Source organism: Eumetopias jubatus, unplaced genomic scaffold, assembly GCF_037043125.1.
Source record: "Eumetopias jubatus isolate StellerSeaLion01/CBP00866 unplaced genomic scaffold, mEumJub1_p1.0 scaffold_1, whole genome shotgun sequence".
NCBI lineage: Eukaryota > Metazoa > Chordata > Mammalia > Carnivora > Otariidae > Eumetopias > Eumetopias jubatus.
In genome coordinates, this window is record NW_028274807.1 from 202,838,169 (window position 1) to 202,861,643 (window position 23,475).

At 46.7% G+C, this 23,475-nt stretch overlaps 1 protein-coding gene and 1 non-coding gene across 4 annotated transcripts in view; both read right to left on the bottom strand.

The window, feature by feature from the left end:
• The window catches only part of LARS2 (leucyl-tRNA synthetase 2, mitochondrial), a 146,335-nt gene that overhangs the window by 68,086 nt on the left and 54,774 nt on the right, over positions 1–23,475 (bottom strand). For all 3 annotated transcript variants that reach the window (XR_003606684.2, XR_003606682.2, XM_028087167.2), the window contains exon 7: positions 12,737–12,880. Coding sequence is in view for 1 of the 3 variants with exons in the window: in XM_028087167.2 (XP_027942968.1) it covers positions 12,737–12,880 (144 nt within the window). In the remaining 2 variants the exon portion in view is untranslated. The remainder of the gene's footprint in view (positions 1–12,736; positions 12,881–23,475) is intronic.
• Positions 13,395–13,551, bottom strand: LOC114196506 (small nucleolar RNA SNORA62/SNORA6 family). Its single transcript, XR_003606699.1, has one exon. It is a non-coding gene; the product is annotated as a small nucleolar RNA SNORA62/SNORA6 family (small nucleolar RNA).

Here is a 23,475-nt window from a genome sequence, read left to right on the forward strand (position 1 = left end):
AGGACAAAAGATTTGAAGAGAATGAACTGTGAACGTTTGGATATGCCAATGGGGGTGGGGGGAGGACACCTGCTTAAAACCTCAACCAAACCTATGACTATTTCTAAAAACCAGAAGAACTTTTAAAAAACAAACCAAATGAAATCAACATCTCGAGAACCCCAGCAAACCCTGTTTCGTCCCCACAGACGCGTTATGCATCACTGAGTTTTGATGAACAGGGTTTTAGAGAGCACAGCCCAACAGCCCCCAAGAACCTCTCCTTCATCCTGCACTGCTGCCCCACCATCTCCACCAGACCAGGAACAATGTGGGGATATTTATGGGTATTTATAGACATATTTACGGTGCTGCAGTTGTTCAACCTAACGCAGGCTACGTTTATCTGTTTGTTTGGGTGTTTTGGTTGAGATCATATACCCTTCCTCCTTTTGGGGCAATTACGGTAATAGCAGATGGAATTCATCTAGTCTCATGTCCTTACATTTGGCAAACAGTTGGCAATGCCCCCTTCCCCCACCCTGGCCAACCTCAATGGACAGAAATCTTACTGGTCTGCAGAATCCCCAAACCTGGGGAAACAGCAGGTTTTGAGACTCTTCTTGAAAGTGTAAGTGAAATCACTTTTCCAACAACATCAGAGGGAACTTGATATGTAAGCGCTGGAAGCTGAACCATTCCAGGAGCCGCCCTGCTCTCTCCTCTGGTCCCTCTCCATCAATCCCAAGGCTTCGGCCTGGTTTGGCAACCATGAATTTATTCAACTCCCCTCACTTAATAAATGAAAAAAATGGCTCACTCAACCAAGTCCACGGCAGACCCCAAATAATGAATTACCCAGATCTCCTTATTGTTCTGGGCTCCCTGTGCTGTTTTCAGGTATCTTGATGTAAATTAAACAAAAGACAACTTCTTCCATCTGCCAAGCCTAGAAATTAACCATATGGATGGCCTTCTCATTCAATTATTATGAATAATGACTGCACTAATACTTGATGTCAAATGGTACCGTTTCCCTGTGGTTATTACTCAGCATACACAGAAGCACTGTGGCTTTGCAAAGGGCCCTTATAATCATTTTCACCAGGACAGGGCTGAAAATAGAGCCACTGTTGCTCCACAGGTACACCATCTGAATGCAGATGCTTGAAGAAGTTGAAACAGGACTGTACATTAGTGAGTCTGAATAGGAGCCAGAGTTTAAGAACGTGAACCAACAAGAGATGGGCTGATGTACGCAACCAGTCAAAAAAGCTTCAGGGATACAAAACATAGTTGGGAATAAGAAAGACAAAATTAAAACTAAAAAGCTGGGAATAAAAAGAGAATTAAATATAACATGGCTAATCTGACTCTTCAAAGCAGCAGATATAATGCCAGGAATAAATCCATACCTCCCAAGAAAGGGCAGTACGTGGGCTAAAGCATTAAGAACAAGGTGCAGCAGGACCACAAGTAGAATTACAGAAGAGGCGATTTTAAAAACATGATACACTTTAGAAGACCTTGGTTAAAAAAAAAAAAGTTTAGGCAAGCTGAGAAATAAAGTGGATTTATGAGCTACTAAGAGAGAGAGTTCAGAAACCAGAGCCCAGAAAGCTGGACACTGACTGGAGGCAGAATGGAAGAGAAAGATTTAATGACAAGATTTAATTAAAATGGACACTTTTTAAAGTCTTAACACTCAGCCTCCTTCTTAATCAGTATGATCTGAGTAGCAATTATGTTTGAATTATAAATTCATATGTACTTTTTTCCAAAACTTAATCTTGTTGCCAAGATGTCCTCATTCTTTTTGTTTCTGAGATCGTTTCAATGCAGTCACTCCAAAGACACGTCGTATATTTGAGTTGTAATAAAGGAAAATAAAGCTGAAGGCAGTAAGATGTTTATAAAACTCTAGATGTCCCCTCTAGAATATTCTAGAGGAATAAACTCTCCCACAGCCTCATCTCCCTCTCCTGCGTTGACTCTGGCATGAAGTTGCACACACGATTTCTGCATTAAAAAGCTCAAGTGGGGGCGCCTGGGTGGCTCAGTTGGTTAAGCGTCTGCCTTCCGCTCAGGTCATGATCCCGGGGTCCTAGGATCGAGCCCCCGCATCGGGCTCCCTGCTCAGCGGGAGGCCTGCCTCTCCCTCTCCCACCCCCTCCTGCTTGTGTTCCCTCTCTCGCTGTGTCTCTCTCTGTCAAATAAATAAATAAATAAATAAATCTTTGAAAAAAAAAAAGCTCAAGTGGCATGCTGTTTCCCTTGCTCACTTCCCTCTGATAGCTGTATTTTCACCTCTCTTCTGAAAGGTGATATGTGTTTCTAGCAAAATCCATTTGTTGTGGCATCTCAAGGCAAAACATTTATTTGCAAATAGAGTTGTGCTATCCAAGAGTCTCAATTCCAGCGAAGGTGTTGTTAACCCAGAAGGGAGAAAACCAGGTCGGAGCAAGGCATCCTAGTGATGATACACGACTTGCATTCCTGGGACCACGGGGGTCAAAGGGGAAGAGGCGCCAAGCAGCCCACACGGACATCGAGTGTGCATCTCAGAGCCGAGGCAAAGAGAGGGACACACCAAGTGCTATTAAATAGCTTCCAAGTGGCTGGAGAGAAGGAAGTGCTTTCTGGGTGCAACCACCAGGGATGGATGTGCGGAAGGAAACCAGGAAGCATGGTGGCAGCCGTTTTGGTGAATCTCCTCTTATTCTTCTATGCCTACATGAACTCCGGTCACACCTAGCAGCCTTCTTCCCCACTTCAGACCCAAGCAAACCCCTTCTCTGGCAGAACACTTCTAATTCCACTAACTTCCAAGAGGTGGTGAGCACACCACCTGAAATGTTGCCACCACGCCCCTGTGAATGCAGAGGAGAGAGGACACACTCTCCCAGGGGCAGTCATCTGGATGAGGCTGCTTCTGATTCCCAGAGGCCATTCAGGTCATCTCACTGCCCCTGGGTGGACAGGACACAAGCGGGGCTGTCCTGTACCCCACAGGACGGGGAGCAGGCACCACATGCTCGGTCCAATCTGTGACTCTAGGCTACCCTTGTTTGGAAAGGTGGTTTTGTTCCGGGAAAGCAGAGTCTTGGGAGCAAGACTGAAAGCTTTTACTGGTCTAATAAGGGGAAAAAAAAAAAAATGGGGACAGCAGTCCCAGGGGACATTCTGCTCGCTTACCTTCACGTTGGAAGCCTGCCTACAAACTGAAAACTTGCAGGAACATAAGACCATCCCTTTCAAGGCACTCAGGTCTACAGAAGATATGTAAATAAATGCTGACATAACCCTGCTATCAGGTGTTTTGTTTTATGATTACCAAAACGATAATAATCATTCTGGAAAATACGAAGAGGGATGAAGAACAACAACAGTTTTCCACAATCAATATAAACACCCAGGGAGATCACTATTAATATTTTATTCCATATCCTTCCATCTTACTTATACCCCATCTTCTACTGATTCAAAGATGCACACTTTTTTAAATTTTTATTTATTTATTTGAGAGAGAGAGTGAGCACGAGCTGGGGGAGGGGCAGAGGCAGAGGGAGACAAAGAATCTCAAGCAGACTCTGCACTGAGCAGGGAGCCCAATGTGGGGCTCAATCCCAGGACCCTGAGATCATGACCTGAGCCGAAATCAAGAGTCAGCTGCTTAACCATCTGAGCCACCCAGGTGCCCCAAAGATGCACATTTTCCCCACAAATGCTGAAACTGGGACATGTCTTACAATCAATGGTGCCTTTGACATTTTTCTTGCTCATGGAGCATAGGATGAAATGCCAATCACGTGCTACTGATAAAATGTACTAGGGTGGTGGTTACTCGCGGGATGGTCACATAGTTAAGATCATGGCATTAGTATACTCTTTTTAAACTACTAGAATTTGCACTTTGCCAGAGTTCACAACTTACTACAGCTCTAGAAAGGATTAAATCTTTATTTCAAGCACATCTGACTCTCAAAATTAGCCACTCTAGTAAACAAAACAGAGAGAAATGGAAAGATACTGTGGAAAACTCTCTTTTCTCTAAGAGGGACACTGATTTTGAATAACAAAACACGATCACACGACTGTGGATGTGGCTGTTAATGCCTGCTTCCCTCAAAGCCCGGCAGCCACGGGATCAGTGTCCCTGTTCTCCAAGCAGCTGGGCTCAGAAGGTCCGGGGTATGGAGAGGACCTTGGAGGGGAGATAGGACACAAAAAGACACCATTTCGGTGCAGAAGCCAGCAAGCCAACTCCATCAAGAACAAACTAGAAAACCTCCAACCACTGTACCTGCCATTACGTGGCCATCTGTGCCCTGGCCCTGTCCCCATTACAGTTCCTACTGTGCTAATGTCTGGCCCTCTTTCGACACCTGCCCTCCGACTGCGCTGCGTGCTCCGAAATGCCTGGTTGCTTGGGAACCCAGGCTCAGGAGCTGGTATAAAGCACCGAGACCTGGCTGGGTCTCAGGAGATCCAAGTTGGGTCCTGGCTTTCTTGGGCTTGGGGGCCTCAGCTAAAAATGAGGAATGGGCTGGGTCTGTCATTTTCAAGGACACCTTGAGCCGGCCATGAGCCCCACCTGGGGAGCAGGAGGAAGGCAGGATGTGTGCTGCTTAAGAGAGAGGAATCAACGCCTGATCCCTTTGTCTTTAGATATCATATTGATTTTGTAATTTCAAAATCATGACTTTTTTTGGTTTGCATTTGTTTTTCAGATCAGGGCAGGGATTTAAAAAGCACGGGAGACAGTGGGCTAAATGTGGGGGAGCCTGTGCACTGTCTGCTCAAGTTTCTTTTAGCTTTAAAATCCAAACGTCGGGGCACCTGGGTGCGTCAGTCATTTAAGCTGCCAACTTTGGCTCAGGTCATGATCTCAAGGACGTGGGATGGAGCCCCGTGTCGGGCTCCGTGCTCAGTAAGAAGTCTGCTTGGGATTCTCTCTCCCTCTCCCTCTGCCCCTTCCCTCATTCATGCTCTCTCTCCCAAATAAGTAAATAAAATCTTTAAAATCCAAATGTCTCCCTGAGCTAAAGGGGTTCACTGGTGACACAGCCCTCCCTGGCATGCCCAGGGAACCCCACCACAACGAGGTGCGAACAAATAAATCTCTTTACTTCCATGGGGTCTAGACTAATACTTCAAGAAGGAAGGAGGTCCTTACACCTCAAAAGGACCTGGCCAGGAGCTCAGAAAGCCCACTCAGGGTTTAAGAGCAAAACATCATGTTTAGTTCTGCCTTCATTTTTTCCTAATCAGACTTGCAATTTATACCCTAAGAAGCTCATTACATTTGACCCTTGAACATCATGGCTTTGGTCCATACAGTATAGCACCGTAAATGTATTTTCTCTTCCCTATGATTTTCTTTTCCTCCTAACATTTTCTCTTTTCTAGCTGACTTTATTTAAGAGTACAATATATAATACATACAACCCACAAAATATGTGTTCATCAACTATTTCTGTTACCGGTTAGGCCTCTGGGCAACAGGAGGCTATGAGCAGTTAAGTTTCTGGGGACTCAAAAGTTATCTGTGAATTTTCAGCTGCATGGGGGGTCAGCACCCCTGAACCCCATGTTGTTCAAGGATCAACAGTATTCATTTATTTCTCTCATTTTCCTTTTGTAGTCATTCCTTCTACCTTAGAAACAAAACCCCCAAAACAACACAGAAATGGAAACTTCTCGTTTGCCAAGTGTGTGTGCCAACCGGAAGCCTGTGGGTCTGCTTCAGAAGTGCTTTGGGGAGGCTGTGTGGGCACCACTGTCCTCACTTCCCAGACGGGAGGGACATGGGTGGGTGTGAGGTGCCAGGGCGAAGGGAAGGAGAGCTCACGGGGAACGGGGCTAATCGAAAGCACACAGGTGTGACCAGGCACTGGCGGGGGTCTGCCAGAGGTGGACAGGAAGGCCCCGTGTTTAGGGAGAGGAAATCTAATTGCTGGGGTCATCTCAGCACCATCCAGAAACACCGTGGGTTTCAGAATCCCAGAGCCAGGGCCCCTGCCCTACACCAACTCTGGTGCACCCTTCCGGGCAGAGTTCCCACCAAGAACTGTGCAGAGCCACTCCCCACCCCCACCCCAGCAGTGTCACTGTCACCCCCGGCTGTGGTCACGCCACGATCCACTCCAGGCAGTGGGAGCCTTGCCTGGGGACGGCCGGGGAGCTGTCAGCCTCCAGGCACCCGCTTTCCTTTCGCCTCTGTACCCCCACCCCCCGGGCCCTGCCCACTACCATCCAGAAGGACTTCCGAGGGCCTAGAGGGTGGCTCTCCCTGTAAGAAGGCCAACCATCACCCCGATGAGTGCGGGGGGGACAGCACGGAAGGTGGGGGGGGCGAATCACGTTCACTGTACAGCTTAGGAGAGGAAAGATCCAGGAGAGGCGGGGAATACAGAGAAGAGAAAGAAGTCAGAGAGATTACGTAAGAAGGAGCAGATTTAACAACTAATTAGTTTTGTGAGACAGGGTGTCAAAAGCAGATCCTGGGGACGAGAGCAGAGTCTGTGCTTTCCTAAAGGATAGACAGCGGGGCATGGGGGAGAACTCCAGCAGGAAGCTCACGCTCAGGGTGCCCCCGAGGGCCGCTCTCGGAGCTCCGGGGTCCGGAGCCTGCATGGGGTCTGCCATGCCTCCCACTCAGGAGCTGAGCATGGATTTTTTACAGGCGGGGACGCAGAAGGCCACAGAGGGGCATGGAGACAATGATGCCGTAATAGCTTTAAAGCCACAGGGCTTCGAAGAGCAAACCGTCACAGTAGATAAACCCGAGCCATCACTATTAAATGTGGCCCTGGCCAGTGTCCTCACTGTCTTTTATCCCAACGGCCTTGCAGAGAAGTGGACAGCTCATCAAATGCATCTCACTGGTTCCTCTTGGTTCCCAGAAACTTTGCCTCCTCGGCCCACCTCTCATCTGGGCCTATGCCCACCCCGTGAGGGCCCAGGCTGCACATACAGGAGCAGCTCCCCCCCCCCCCCGCCCCCCTGCACCAAGGGTCTTTCTTGGGGACAGGGAGCAGGGTAGGGACCGGCTGTCAAACCTCACTGACCAGTACCTTCGCAAAGCTTCCCGAGCGCACAGGGATGACTTGGTCGGTGTCAGGGAGAGGCATTACCCTGCATCGTCAGAGAGCCAGCCTCTGTTTGGGGGCTGACAGTGGCTGTGAGGGTAGGAACAGAAAGCCAGGCACCAGGCCCAATTTCCAGAAGACAGCCAAAAGCTTTCACGAGCAACTCAAGGCCTCAGGACTGGAACCAGGGAGCCCGAGGGGCCCCATTCCAGAGGGCAGGGGACCCTTAGGCACCCAGAGGCACGTGCTGGAGATGGGACTTAGCACCCTGGCTCCTCTGGGGCTGTCTTTCTGCTCCAGCCTCTAGAGCTCCTGTCGTAAAGCCCACTCCCCTTCCCTTACCTCCTTGCCTCCCCCACCCCGTGTTTTCACTCTTTGCAGGCTCAAACACGACCAGCATGTTCTGGGAAAGGCTCCTCCACTTCGCCCGCAAGCTCCCAGGTGAAACTGCGGGGAAAAGAGGCACAGGGGGGCAGGGAGATGGGGGCTCTTCCCTCCCATGTTCCCTAATTTCATGAGGGCTCATCATTGCCCGGCTGCCTCTTGCCAGCAGAAATTCTCCGTGGAAATACTTGTGAGACATGAAGGTTCCGGCACGTCTGGAAGGCAATCAAATGTTCCCTGACAGACATTCTGTGCTTCACAGCCTTCATCACTTCCTGGAACACAAGGCAGACCTGAGGCTCCCCCCTCACCACCCCTGCGCCCTCCTGCATCGTCAGTGATCCCACTGGGGTGCCCCCCCTCAGTCGGAGGCTGTCTCCCGCACCAGCCTCCATGCTCCCTCCTAGCACCTGCAGGCACCTGGCCCAGGTCTGGCCGGGCACTCGGTAACATCTGGGGAAAGAAGGAATGGATGCACACTCCCTGAGAAGGGGTACAGACTGCCGGTTACGAGCTCGAGCACCCAGATTTGAATCCCAGGGCTATTACTTACTACCAGTGGGAGCCTCGGTTTCCTTGTCAGTAAAATGGGGCAAACAGGGCACACCGACCCTCAAGGGAGTAACGCCAGGGTTAAAGAAGTCGGTGTCTATAAAAGCCGGAGCACTGATCAGCTCAGGGGCAGCAGGTAGGCAATGGGAGGGGGAGACGGACTTTCTTGATATTCTAGAAGTTCCTGAAAACTGGGACAATATACCCAACAATCTGGTGTGGCGGCTGACTAAGCACCATCAGGGCATGATTATGCCCATCTGAACGCCAGAGAGGAGCCTATGTACCGTGCCCCGGTGGCCAAGGGCCTGCAGGAGGCAGCCGCAGAAATCGAAACCACAGACCTATTAGGAAAGTTCAAATGGGAAGCCAGCTCTTTGTCTCGCCTTCCAACTGTCACCCTGCTGGCAGGAACTGAGGCGTCCGCTCCGTCAGACCCGGAATCTCTTCTGCTCTCTGCGTGGAGGTCTGCAATCCCCGCTCCTCCCCCTGCTCTCACCTCGTCACGCTGCCCACCAGATACCTCCCACACATCCCTGCCAAGACTAATTCATGTGCCTCAGATACTCCTACTGCAAGTGTTCTTCACATTTCACAAAGCAAACAGTCCTAGCGAGACTGGGTGAGGGTGAGGGGAGAAACACCCAGTAACATCACAGAACAGCCTTAATAAAGGATTTTTGCATTTCAGGGTTCCCTGTAACGTTCACGTCGGGCATCGTCTCGCTTCATCTGGAAGGTAAGTGACCGAAAGGAGGGCCCCTCCAGAGCCACGCTCCCCAGCAGACCGTCGGGTGTATGCATCGGAGGTAGCCCCCAGAGCAGCAAAACCAGACACAGACACAAAGCTGAAGATGACTGAGGCGGGCACAGTTCACTGGCCATCCCAGCACCCACTGCCCACTCTCTTCCCTCACACAGCTTAACAGCTTGACTACAGAAGCTAAAACGCCCAAGCCTGCTTTCCTAGTCTCCCGCGAAGCTGGGGAGTAGCCACATGACACAAGTGGGGCCAAGAGAACATCAGTGGAACTTTGTTGGGGGTTTGTGGGGAAGTTCTTGCTTTCCAGGTAAAAGAAACAGTCACTCGCACTGCCCCTTCTGCTTCTTTCTGTCTTGAATGGAAATGGGATGTCTGGTGCTGCAGCAGCCATCTTGCGACCATGAGGGGATAGGCAGGAAGGAAGGGCCGAGAGAACCATCGAGATGCCAACTCAGAGCCCAATCCTGGTTCAGTCCCAGCAACTTGGGCCTTCTTGTGTGGGAAAAGTCAACTCCCATTTGTTTAAGCCACCATTAACTCGGGTTTTCAGCTACTTGCAGCTGAAAGCATTACTAACTCGTCCTTCTCTCTATGGCAGGACCTCCTCCCTGATTGAACACTATTTCTATCATACCAGGTTTTAAGGTAGATGCTTTATCTCATTTGATCTTTGAAGCTTCAAACCCATTTAATCCAAGTACCTATTATTTGCACATCTCTACTCAACAGTCTCAGGGCCACTGCATACTCAAAAGGGTCAGGAATACGTCCCTTCCAGGACTCCCTATGGCAGTCAGTAGCATATTCATCCACTTAGTGTCCAAGTCAGGGTCCTTCTTGATGACACCATCTCCTATACACTCTCATCCAATAGATTCTCAAGTGCTACAAATTTCACCATCTGAGTATTTTCCTAACTTGCCCATCTCTCCCCACTACTCCCACCTAGTCTAAGTTATGCATGCCCAGACTACTGTAATAGCCTCTTAACTGGTCTCTCTGCATCTACACTTGCTCTTTCCACAGTGAATTTATAAAAACACAAATCTGACCGTGTCTTTCCCTTTCTTGGAGTCCTTCCGTGGTTTCCCATGGCCCCCATGATAAAGTCCAAATCCTTAAGACCTAAAAGACCTTGCCTGATCTGGCCCCTAACCCCCAGCTTCTCCAGCCCTACCGAATCTCTCCTCTTGGCTCTCTGTTTCAGTTATACTGTCATTCTTTCAGCTTCTCAAAATCATCATATACATTTCTATTTGGGGGCCACCACACACGATAGTCCCTATATGAAGGAGCTCCCCTCCAACTTTATGGCCTCACTTAACCCTTACTCATCCCTTTGCAACCCAGTGATTTTCTATTTCAGATATTGTACTTTTCTGTTTTAGATTTCCAGTTCTTTTTTTTTTAAATAGTTTCCATTTCTCTTCTGAGATTCACCATCTGTTCACTCATCATGACCATCTTTTCCTTTAAGTCCCAGACCATTTATGTAACAGATGTCTATGGCTTTATCTCCTAATTCTAACATCTGGGTCATCTCAGGACCTATTTATACTGGGCTGCCCCCTCTCCCTTTTTTTCTCTTGATTATGGGCCACAATTTCCTGATTTTTCACAAGTCTAGTACTTTTTTATTCTATGTGGGGCATGCAAATAAAAACCAGCCATGAAGAGAGTCTGGATTATGTTGTCTCCCTTTAAAGGTGCTGAGTTTTGTTCTGAAAGTTCCTTTCAAAACCATCAGGTTTACTTTTATTTTTTATTAAGTTGAGTCTGTTCTGATTTTGTCTTTGGTCCTAGGGTGTCATCTACACTTCTAACATATGGCCTTTTGGGGGTCTCAACCGCATACTTCTGGCTGGGCCATAACTCCAAGATCTCTGAGCACTGTGCGGTCCTCTGGTATCTGAGCTCCTCTCAGCCCCTTTGCTATCATTTTCTGTTAGGCCTTCTGGAGTCTTGCTTTTGTGCATGGGCAGCCCTCAGCCGAGGACCTGCAGTGAACATAGATTTCTGCTCGCCCCTACCACTCCCACACCACTCCCTCTTCTCTTGATTTTCAGGGTAAACCAAGTGCTGACCTCCAAAGACAGCTTTTTCAATACATCTGCACAGGAGTTCAGCAAGAACCAGGTGAATCACCGTGGTAACTAACAATTTCTGCTGAACAGCTGACAATTTAAAGAATAATGTCCCTCAATTAGGTTATAACATTTCCAACTGGAGGCAGAGGTCAAAAAAGAAAGAGCTAATGAGATGGCCTTTCCCACAATGCCTATATTACAGAGTCATCTGGAGGTGACCTGGCTTCCCTCCCAGTAATGCACTGGACCCCAACTGTCAGCAAACAGGGGCTCCCACTGCCTGGGATGTTACAGAAACAATGTCTTCAGCTTTGTTTTTCTCAATCAGTCTCTCGATATTACCATGTGCTTCAAAGGAGCAAGGCATTGTGTTAACAAGTTCTAATGAGTAGTTTTCCAAATCCATATGCTCTTCTCTGCTACATTCTGAAGAAGATATCATGGGAAAACTGCCTCATTGAAGACCTGTCTTTTGAGTGAGAAAACTGGAGGTCATATATCCATATGGCACTGGTATTGTGAGCTGGCATACGATCTAATTCAGCCAAGTTTTGTAGTGATCAGCGGTTATTTATAACTTTGTGCTTTCTTGGCATTTAAGAAGTACAGTGTTGGATCAGACCCAAAGTCTATTTCAGCCCACTACCGTTTCTGACAGAGCACCCCAGGGGCTACTATGGCTGGGTATAACCATCCTTCTTAAGGTGACTACCACAGGGGAAGAACTACCATGGCACGAAGTCACTGGCCTTTCAAGATGTCTTTACCTTTTCAGATTCTGTTTACGTCCAGTCTTAAGCGAAAAACTGTGGGCATAGATCAGCAAAGTGTCCCTGATTGGCTCTAGTCATTTCTCTCTGGAGTTTCAGGGAGTGATCCCTCAATTCCATATCCTGAAACTTGGTAAGCTCGGAAGGTATTTTGCAGAAGTGGTTCTGGCATACCCAGAATGCATTCTGCTCCTCAGGCTGTTGGTGATTTAATAAGTGAGCTCCCTCTTTAAATGGCTGGCTTTGCCTTCAATCCCTGAACACAGAAAAGAGCCAGAAGATACCTTAAAAAACACTTGGTCCCACTCACTCCTTTTACTGATGAGAAAACTGAGCCTCCTGACTCACACCAGTTCACACTATTAATCAGGGACACAACAAGAGTTAAAATCAGAGCTCTGCCTCCTAGTTTAGTTTCTTTCCACTCTGGTCATCCTTCATGGAGACCGACCATCTCGTCACTCCTTTTATTTTTTTAAAAGATTGTATTTATTTGAGACAGAGAGAGAGAGAGAGAGAGAGAGAGAGCATGAATGGGGGCGGAGGGGCAGAGGGAGAAGCAGATGCCCCACTGAGCAGGGAGCCCGCCCTGGGGCTCGATCCCAGGACGCTGAGGTCATGACCTGAGCCAAAGGCAGGCACTTAACCGACTGAGCCACCCAGGTGGCCCTCTTCACTCCTTTTAGATGGTCTTCTCTGGACCCTCTGGAATGTCCTACTATCTTTCTGGAGGTTTTACCAGTACTATACAGATGAAAATACTTTTTTCCTTTCTAGCTTTATTGCTGATATAACTGCAAATAAAGTTGAACATTTTTTGCCTTCTATGGCAGCACAATGATTGAGTGTATTGAAAGGTCAGCAACCAATGGCCCCCAATGACCCCCAGGTGCCATTCCTGACTTATTTCTAAAACATCCAAACCCCTCGCCCTCGCAATGAGTGATCCGGAGGCTCATGTGCTTCCAGTCTGCACACCCACGGCTCCAAGAGCCCTTCCTAGAGTTTATTCCCAACGGTGAGGCTCCAATACCCAGAAGACCTTGGTGTTGCCTCCCAGCACAGGCAGCATTATGGGGGGGCGGGTGGGGGCACCAGGTGGATACTCACCTTTGCATAAGCAGTTGTCTTAATAAACCACTGTCGGAGGTACTTCTGCTCCACCTTTGCTCCCGAACGCCACGAGCAGCCATGTTCATCCACCTGCTCATTGGCAAGCACTGTTTGATCCACTGGGTCCCAGTTAACCAAGGCCTGTTATAAGTCATAGAACAAAATGATGCCATCTGGTGAGCATATGGAATAGGGTCATCTCGAGGTTCCTCACATATGAGAGGGTCTGCAAGTGCAGTAGCTCTGCTCGGAGACTCGAGGGCATCTCCTTGGGAGACTACTGGGCAAAGAAACCACCAGCACATTGTAAAAAAGGACAGAACACACGAACTACCTCCGTGCTTTCATCTTAGAGCAGGCTTGAGAGGGAGCCCATGAGCATGTGCCTAATCAAGTCTGGTATCTTCTGGTGTGAGAGGATGAACCTGCAGGATTGGGGATTTTAGTAAGCAGAGGAAAAGGGAAAAAAATGGTACCTGGAACTCAGCAGAATCAGGTTATTTAAGGGGAAACAAATATATTTATTTGAATATAAATAACTAACATTTATTGAGTGACTACCACACACCAGATGCTGTGCTAAGGGCCAAACTAAGGTTGGCTCTTCTAAGCCACATTAAGAGGTAAGAATATTATTATTATTATTATTATTACTACTTGTAGCAAGAATTACTATCAAACTCCACTCATTGGGCCAGAGACCCTTGCGGTGTTAGCAAAAGACTTGCCCCTCATGTAGCACACCACCTACGTTTTGTGAGTTTATCGGCCGGCCAGTGGAGGCGAGAATATTACTGCCTCAGTGTTACAGAGGAGGAAGTTGAGGAACAGAGAGATTAGATAACTTGTCTGAGGTCACACAGTAAGTGAGAGAAAGGGCAGGAACTCAGGTCTCTCGAAATTATACAAATTTTTGCAACTTTTAAAAACTCCTGTTTTTGTTTTGTTTTTAAAGACTGATTTATTTATTTGAGAGAGAGAGAGAGTGTGTGTGTGTGAGTGTGGGGGTGGGGAGGCAGAGGATTCTGCAGAGGCAGAATCCCAAGCAGACTCCCTGTTGAGCGTGCAGCCCGACGCGGGGCTCAATCTCACCACCCCGAGATCATGACCCGAGCCAAAATCAAGAGTTGATGCTTAACCGACTGTGCCACCCAGGTGTCCCTAAAAACTGTTTAAATTACGGTAAGAACATACAGAGAGTAATGTGGATCAATCAGAAGTATACAATTTCACAAATTTTTATCATCACTCATCATCAAGATACAGAACATCCCCAGCACCCCAGAAAATTCTGTTGCACCTTCTCCTAAATCAGTATCTGCCCCTGAAAAGATAACAATATTCTGAGATATATCCCCAGAGACGTGTCCAGCTGACTGAACCATAATGGTCTTAACCATCAGGAAGCTTCTCTCCAGAGTTCTAATCCGTTTCTGCCATCATTTAAAAGAAATACCTCTGCTGTCAATGCTCATTCCTTTATGACATTAAGGTAAAACTTAGGACAAAGAAGGCAATGAATACAAATGAATACCATGACTCCAAAGAAGGAGATGTGTCCAGGCACTAAAATATCCTGATTTGATACACGTTGTTTTGTTTTAAGATTTTATTTATTTATTTGTCAGAGAGAGAGACAGAGACAGAACAAGCAGGGGGAGTGGCAGGCAGAGGGAGAAGCAGGCTCCCCGCTGAGCAGGGAGCCCGATGCGGGACTCGATCCCAGGACCCTAGGATCATGACCCGAGCTGAAAGCAGACACTTAACCGACTGAGCCACCCAGGCGTCCCGATACACGTTGTTTTTTAAAATTTTTTTAAATAACAGGTGCCTGGGTGGCTTAGTCAGTTGAGTAGCCGAACCTTGATTTCGGCTCAGGTCCTGATCTTGGGGTCATGGGATCAAGCCCAGGTCAGGCTCTGCCCTCAGCAGGCAGTCTGCTTGAAGATTCTTTCTCTCCCTCTCCCTCTGCCCCTCCCCCTGCTCACACACAAGCACTCTCTCAAATAAATAAATCTTAAAAAAAATTTTTTTTAAATAAATAAAATTTTACTAAGCAATTCTAAGAAGAGATTATGTCGAGCATTGCCCATTTGCCCCTCCAAATCCTCTTTCCACCCTGGTCTGCATCGCAGGCAGCTGATCTCTGCGCCTGAATTCACCTGGACCCTTGCCCTATACCTGCGCTCAACCAGTGAGAGGCACCCTGACATCTTCCCAGTCGGGCTGTGTCTGGCGGTCCCAAAGGCCATGCAGCCTCTGCCACACAGGCCTCTGCTACTGCTCTCCCAGTTCCAATAACGGTTCCTTCAGCCTGGGCTGGCAAAGGCCTCCCTCTGTGGCCAGCGCCAGGGGCTTGACCACTCCTTGTGGGTTTCCCTAAACTCTGCACAAAATCAGTCCTTTCAGACATGTATCACATGACCTCACTGATATGAGGAATTCTTAATCTCAGGAAACAAACTGAGTGTTACTGGAGTGGTTGGGGGTGGGAGGGATGGGGTGGCTGGGTGATAGACATTGGGGAGGGTATGTGCTACGGTGAGCGCTGTGAATTGTGCAAGACTGTTGAATCACAGTTCTGTACTTCTGAAACAAATAACGCAACATATTTTAAGAAAAAAGAAAAAGAAGAAGATAACAGGAGAGGAAGAAAAGGGGAGTATGTCAGAGGGGGAGACGAACCATGAGAGATGATGGACTCTGAAAAACAAACTGAGGGTTCTAGAGGGGAGGGGGGTAGGGGGATGGGTTAGCCTGGTGATGGGTATTGAGGAGGGCACGTTCTGCATGGAGCACTGGGTGTTATGAACAAACAATGAATCATGGAACACTGCACCAAAAACTAATGATGTAATATATGGTGATTAACATAACAATAAAAAAATTAAAAAAAAATCAGTCCTTTCATCACATTTTCTTCAATAACTGCTTTCGGGTGTGCCCTTTATTTCCTGCGGAGACCATGACTGATCTAGAGATACAGCTAAAAATCAGGAGTGGAGGACAGACTAACCCATCTATGGGTTGTGCTTTTATAACTAAAACATAGTACATCCATGAGGAACTGAAGCCTGCAGAACACAGAGGCGGACGGGGAAAGGTATGCACTGACAGACGTTCTCCCTCTCATTCCACGGTCCCCGAAAACCTCGAATCCATAAATCTTAGATCTAAAAACTTAAGGTCAATAAACTAAGGATCACTGCCTATATTAGGGGTTACAGGGAGGGCTACCACTTCATGTAAAAGATAAGGGGCGCCTGGGTGGCTCAACTGGTTGAGTGTTGACTCTCGGTTTCGGCTCAGGTCATGATCTCAAGATAGGGCTCCACACTCAGCAGGGAGTCTGCTTGAGAATTCTCACTCTCCCTCTGCCCCTCCCCCACTCACATTTCCCCCCTTTCGCTTAAATAAATAAAACTTTAAAAATACAATAAAAGATAAAATGAAAGGGCCAAGTATTATTTAGGAACACGGACAGGTCTTTCAAGAGCCCCCATCCCCCCAAAAAAGACGTACAACTAAAACTGTACAAAATAGAGAAGAAAGAAAGAAAGAAAGAAAGAAAGAAAGAAAGAAAGAAAGAAAGAAAGAAAGAAAGAAGAAAGAAGAAAACCTCCGAGGATATGGGAGAAGTAAACAGCACTGCAGATCGCAAAAACAAATAGGACTCTATTTTCTTATCGACATTTCCCACACAGCCTGGCATCTCGCAGACTCTAAGTTACAAAATACAATGAGGGAGATGTGCTCCGAAGAGGTTTATACGTTCTAATGAAACCCTGGTATTGAATGAAAGACAAATAAAAGCAAAACCAATTTTGCCCCCTGTGAAAGTCTTGTGGGGAAGAGGAAAAGCACCAAAGGAAATAGCATCTCAAATAAAAAATGTATCAGCTGGGAGAACCCATTGACGTTTCTCCCCAGGACAACGATCCAGCCCATCCCCAGACCTGCAGGGTTCAGGTGCAGCCTCTCCACAAGTGGTTAATCCAGGGGGTGGGCCAAATGCAGGGCCACCGGGGTCCTGGGTGTGTAGCGTGTGCAACCTCGTGAAGTCCCCAGGACCTGCTTCCCAAATCCCTTTTCTCGGGTCTCCATTCTTATAAAAGCCTCTATCATATAGCCTCCCTTGAAACCACGGTCTTCTCTTATCCGACATTCCTGGATCTTCTTTCTCGTCTTGAACATTGACTTTGATGGACACCCTGATTTCTACTCAAGCGCAGTCTTGCTACCTTTAATATCGTTTCGGGACAATGTCCCTGACTACGGTCATTTCCTTTCCTTTCCTGGCTGACCTTTGTTTGCCATCACCTACTAAAGCCACCTCTGTGTTCCCTTGGAGTTAACTAGCCTTATTTGTAAAACATAGCCTGTAGCCGTATTTCGAAACCAACCTTAAATCACTAAATGAATAAATCAATCCATGAAATCATGAAAACACCTGCAAACACACTGAACTCTGGGAGATTCCGCCCACTGCTTCCCTCACTTAAGCTATCTGGCAACATCACAGAATGAGCCGTTCCAAATGAGAGAATTTCCCCAGCTGATCAGGGGTTAAATACCAGGATTCATATTTTTTGTTTGTTTGAGTGATTTGTGGGAAGCTTTCAGAAAGGCTTTTTGAAATGTGCCCTGTGAAACAATCATAAACCTCAGTCAGCCAGTGCACAAGGGTGACGGTGGGTGTCCCAACATTTCTGCCCCCTTCTCCCTTCCCTTCTTGGCCTGTAGGTTCTCAGAGGTGTGGGCGACTATGGGCTCTGTTGGGGATTCTCAGGGTATTTTCATCTTGAATTCTCATTTATCAATTCTCTCTGTGACACAGCAGCTGTGTGGTGCCTACTGCCCCGGTGAGCCTCCTGTTCCAAACCTCCCGCTTTATCTCATCCTCCCGCTTCGCTTGGATCCTCCTTCCCCTTCTTTCCCTGGGCCTCACCCTTTACCTAGAGCACCAGTCCCTTCTAGATCACACCTTCCATTAGCAGGCTTTTGTCTCCTGGAAACCACTCCTCAGGCCTTTGGCTACTCTCCATCGTTCTCCATGCCGCTTATTCCTTGGGCTCTGCTTTTATACTACCAAAAACCTTTCCTGAGTATGCTGTGAGGCAGCTGCAGGTTCCAGAAGGATGTTTTAGGGTATTGGTTTTCTCAAGGTCCATTAGCATTTTTCCTGACAAAACCACGCCTCATTAAGGAACACCACATAGATACTATTAAAAAATCAAACTCTCAAAATCCATCTTGCTCTATTCTATCCAGAATGGACCTGAGTTTGGACTGAGTCCGGAGGGGAGGGTTTCCAAGGCAACCGGTTATTTACTGCTACTACCTTCCACCGCCACGAGGGGGCAGAGCGGGAGAGGCAGCCCGTGTGTGCACACAGTGTGTGGTCCTGTATGCTCCGGGAACCTCCCTGAGGAACCTCCGCAAGGAACCTCCCCGAAAGCGAGGTTTTGCTGCAAACCTAAGCAGTGCATTAGCTCCGTCCCCAGCTGCCTCTGAAATCATGCAGGAGCCCAAAGGCAAATTCACAGATTAGGTGGCTTCCACTATTCCCCACAATGCTCAAGCATAACAGTACCCTCCCTAACTACCTCCACCACATCATTTTTTTTTTTTTTTTTTAACCAGAGAGGTGAAATTAATGTTCTGCCAAGTGGAGGTCTTTATATTCATAGTTTTGGCTGAAAATACTTTTGTTTCGCGAGAGCAAGAAGAGATTCCGTTTGCAAAGGAAATGAGCATTTGATGGACGGCTCTAGTTAAGGACAAAAGACTTCAACACTCCATCTATGTTTGGTAATGCTCTGTTAAAATACTCTCCCCAAATGTAAGTTCATTTAGACAGCTTATACCAGAACTGAATTTAAGGGTTAAGGCTATCTCCTGTTTCAAAAAAAGTTATGACAATGCTGTGAGAGGAAAGGCATTAATAGGCGGGTTATTTTTGGCTTAATATGCCTCACAGAGAATGTTACCAGCAGTCTTTCTAGAGTCAATTAACCTTCTGATGTTAATTTCAAAAGTATGCATTTTGAAATAAACCTGTGAGCGGAATACCAACTGACATCAATTTGTTTTATGTTTTAAAGCCAATTTGGAAATAGCTATCCAATAAAAGGAGACCTACATGGAATAGAATACCCTGGATATCCACTTCAAGCAACATACCAAGTGTGCATTTCTTGCATTCTATTTATGAGTTTTTTCTTAAGATCATGACTTGGCGGACTCAAAAAAAATTAATACACCAGAAACCTTTCAGGCAACAACTAGCAACAAAAACACCACCTTTCTAAATGAAATCCATAAAATAAGCTACCTTATTCTTCCCTAATACCTGGCCTTGGACATGCTGCCTTAGAATTAGCCAGGAAGCGTTAGTTTTTTCCAATTTAAACAAACCACGACTCCAGGTAACTCCGCAGGCATGCTCAGGCAAACATTTATTGAGCACCAACTGTGTACCAGGCATTCCAGGTTCTTCACAAGCACCGACTTGGTTAATCCTCAGGGAATCAGGGAGGAGAGGCTTATGGCAGGCAGAACAATCACACCCCAAAGATATCCATGTCCTGGTCCCAAAACTGGTGAATATGTTACCTACATGGCGAAAGGGTCTTGGACGATATGATCAAATGAAGGATCTCGAGATGGAGAGATTAGCCTGGATTATCCAGGTGGGCCCAAAGTCATGTCAAAGACTCTTCTAAGAGAAAGGGGGAGGCAGAAGAGTCAGAAGGAGATGGGAGGGTGGAAGCCCAGGGCAGAGAGATTGCAAGATGCTATGTTCTGGCTTTGAAGATTGGGGGTAGGGGGAGGGAAGTGGGGTCAAAAGTCAAGGAATGCAGGCAGCTTCCAGAAGACGGAAAAGGCAAGCAATCAGATTCTCCTCTAGAGTCTCCAGAAGGAAGGCGGCCTGGCCGATGTCTTGATTTTTATCCCAGTGAGACCCAGTTCATGGGCTTCTGATCTCTAGAACTGTAAGACAATCAATTTGGGTTGTTTTGTATATATATATACATCACATCTTCTTACACACACACACACACACACACACACACACACACACACACACACACACACACACAGGAATATTATGCAGCCATCAAAAGGAATGAAATCTTGCCATTTGCAACGACATGGATGGAACTGGAGGGTATTATGCTAAGCGAAATAAGTCAATCAGAGAAAGACATGTATCATATGATCTCACTGATATGAGGAATTCTTTTTTTTTTTTAAAGATTTTATTTATTTATTTGAGAGAGAGAGAGAAAATGAGAGTTAGAAAGCACGAGAGGGAAGAGGGTCAGAGGGAGAAGCAGACTCCCTGCTGAGCAGGAAGCCCGATGTGGGACTCGATCCCGGGACTCCAGGATCATGACCCGAGCCGAAGGCAGTCGCCTAACCAACTGAGCCACCCAGGCGCCCGATATGAGGAATTCTTAATCTCAGGAAACAAACTGAGGGTTGCTGGAGTGGTGGGGGATGGGAGGGATGGGGTGGCTGGGTGATGGGACACGGGGGAGGGTATGTGCTATGGTGAGCGCTGTGAATTGTGTAAGACTGTTGAATCACAGACCTCTACCTCTGAAACAAATAATACATTATATGTTAGAAAAAAAAAGAAGAAGATAGCAGGAGGGGAAGAATGAAGGGGGGGAAATCGGAGGGGGAGACAAACCATGAGAGACTATGGACTGTGAGAAACAAACAGGGTTCTAGAGGGGAGGGGGGTGGGGGGATGGGTTAGCCTGGTGATGGGTATTAAAGAGGGCACGTACTGCATGGAGCACTGGGTGTTATATGCAAACAATGAATCGTGGATCACTACATCAAAAACTAAAGATGTAATGTGTGGTGATTAACATAACATAATAATAAAGTAAAATAAAAAAATTTGTGTTGTTTTAAGACGACCCCGTTTGTGGTAATTTGTTACAGCAGCAACAATAGGAAACTAATACAAGCTGTTCCTAAGAGAGAAGCTGTCAGTGGGGAAACTGGACTGTAATCACCAAGGCCATGCGTCATGGAGGGGGCGTGAGGTTAGGAGAAGAGAGACATCTGGAGCCAGCAGGACGGCTGTGTCCATGCAATGAGACCCTCCCCCAGAACCCCTTCCGTCTTTAAAAAAATTACTTAGCTCCTGAGATGCTACATGTGATTGGCTTTGGATCCAACCCAACAGTGATGAGGTTCAGTTTCCTATCTGGGTTTGATGTGCTGTAAAACAGAGGTGCCGTGAACAAACCCCGAGTGCAGAGACAGAGAAACAAGCATCCTATGTACAGGAATACTATGATAAATATTCAGTATTTTCAACTGAAACAGAAAATAAATAGCTACAAAGAATAAAACCCTATGAAGGTATATCACATGGCACATGTAAGGGCTCCGTGTGAGAAATGTTTACGCTATTAAGTCAACATCCCCATCATTTCAACATCCCATGCATATACAATAAACAGTAACCACACCACTGAGACGAGGGAATGTTGGGTAATCCAATACAACTGCTTACACTCTTCCAACAACTGTTTACTCCTCCCCGCGGTTTAGCTGCGTGCACCCTCCGCTTTGCTATGGCTTTTTCATGTCTCACTCGGATCTGAGTTCATCCTTGCTGTCACCTGGGAAACACAATGTAGCTCCTGCTATCTCCCCGCCTCTGCCTGGACCCATGGGTGACGCCAGTGTGGAAACCCTTTTTGGATGTAATTCCTGGAGCGAGGGAGGCTCTTCTGGGAATGCGCCTGTCAGGCTGCCAGGTCAGTACCGAAATCTGTTGAGTGGAAGTGGGACTCTGATAATTTTCCACTGATTCTCTTCCTACCCTTTTACTTCTGACCACTGAATAATGCTCCTAAGAAAAATTATCCAGATCTTAGAAATAGACCAAAGGGACTAGGAGGTGTCCCTTCCATGTGGGCCAGGGTCATCTAGCAGGATGATCTGATTTCCTAGAGGTGGGAATCTTTGTCTGACTTCCTATTTACTATTGTTTAAGCTGTTTTACAATCCCGCCTGGGTACGAGGGGAGAGGTTAACTTGTAGAAAACTCATCCCAATGCAAATGGTTTCTGTCTGAGAGTAATGCCAACAGCTCCCATCCAGCGGCAATGCAAAATCTTAGCAAAGACAGCTCCCAAAGTTAGGTTTACGGCCTTGTAGGACATTAAGTGGCTTGGATTCTATTAGCAGATTCATTTCAGTATTCCTCTATCAGTCTCCATTCCTTGAAATCTCGATTTGAACCAGTCTTAACATACGACTGGTTTCCTCACTAATTAATGAGTTGGATAAACTCTCTGATGCATGTTCATTTTGTATTTAGGTGGGAACCAGGTTTGTAACTTTTGTAAACTATGCTTTAACAATGCAAAAAGACATGCTGTGGGCAGGAACTCTGGACAGGTATTCTTGTCTCTCACCATTCCCCACCTGAGGGGGCTCTGGGCCCAGGAACAGTTGTGGTGTTTTAAGAAATTAAACTGACCCAAGACAGTATGATCCAGTTCCACAAAATTCATCCCAAATGCTAATGGGGACTCAAGTCTTCAATTCAACAACAACGTATTTTTAAATAATCAACATTTTAATATTCTTAATTTAAAGACGGGAACAGGGGTAAGGGTTGTTGACTTTGGACAGTGGTTCTCAAAGTGTGACCTCTGGGGGTCCCTGAGGCCCTTTCAAGGGGTCTGCAGGTCAAAACTCTTCATTATAATAATAAGATGCTGTTTGCTTTTCTCTCTGTGTTTACATCTACACCGAGGGTGGGGAAGTGACGGTGAGTGAGACTGTCAGCCCTCAGCATGAAGCAAGGTGGCGGCAATGAACTCTACGAGGGGTCACTGTTTTCTTTACCACCGTGCACTCCCAGGAGACAGGGGAAAAAAAAGTCAGCTTCACCGATAATGTGCTTGACGAGGCAGCAAAATGGATTCGTGTTCTTAAATCTTAACACTTGAGCACACATCCTCGTCATATTTTCTGTGAGGAAATGGGACGTAGGCCTAAGTGCTGCCACACAGCGGAGTTGGGACAGTCGTCTCGAGAAAAAGCACAAACACGACTGTTCGAGTGGTGAGCAGGATTAGCCAGTATTTTTTTTTTCATGTAACTATGTTTTTATGAGAAAGAATGACTGATGATAAACTATGGTGATTGAGACTCAGGAGCCTGGCAAACATGCTCGAAAAAATAAACAAAGTGAGCCCACTGCTCTGAGGAAAACAACTGATGGTTTCTGTTGCCAATGATAAAATTTGAACTTCTAAGTGAAAAAAAAAAATCAGAATTTTAGAAAACTTGCATCCGCCCACCATGAACTTCACAGCTTCCCACCACTTAAAAACTCTTCCAGTGGTGTTCTGAGATGAAATATGGCAACATTTGGAAGATCTGCATACCTCACTAGACCAGATTTTCCAAGTGACCGATGCATGAAGTTACAAGATGATGCACAGGGGGGAAAAATCCATTCAAAGTGCAAGACAAACCAATGCATTTTAATGTAGCAGAGTATAAAAGTTAATTGATATTTCAGATTTAACACTGCAACTAACTCTGAAGAAACCACCACTTGCTGAGTTTTGGTGTAGTATCAAAAAAGAACATTCATGAATAATCTGGAATGGTTATCAAAATATGCCCCCACTTTGAGCAGCTTCTGTCCGTTAGTTCTTCTCGTGTTTACCATTGTAACTTTAGTAAAA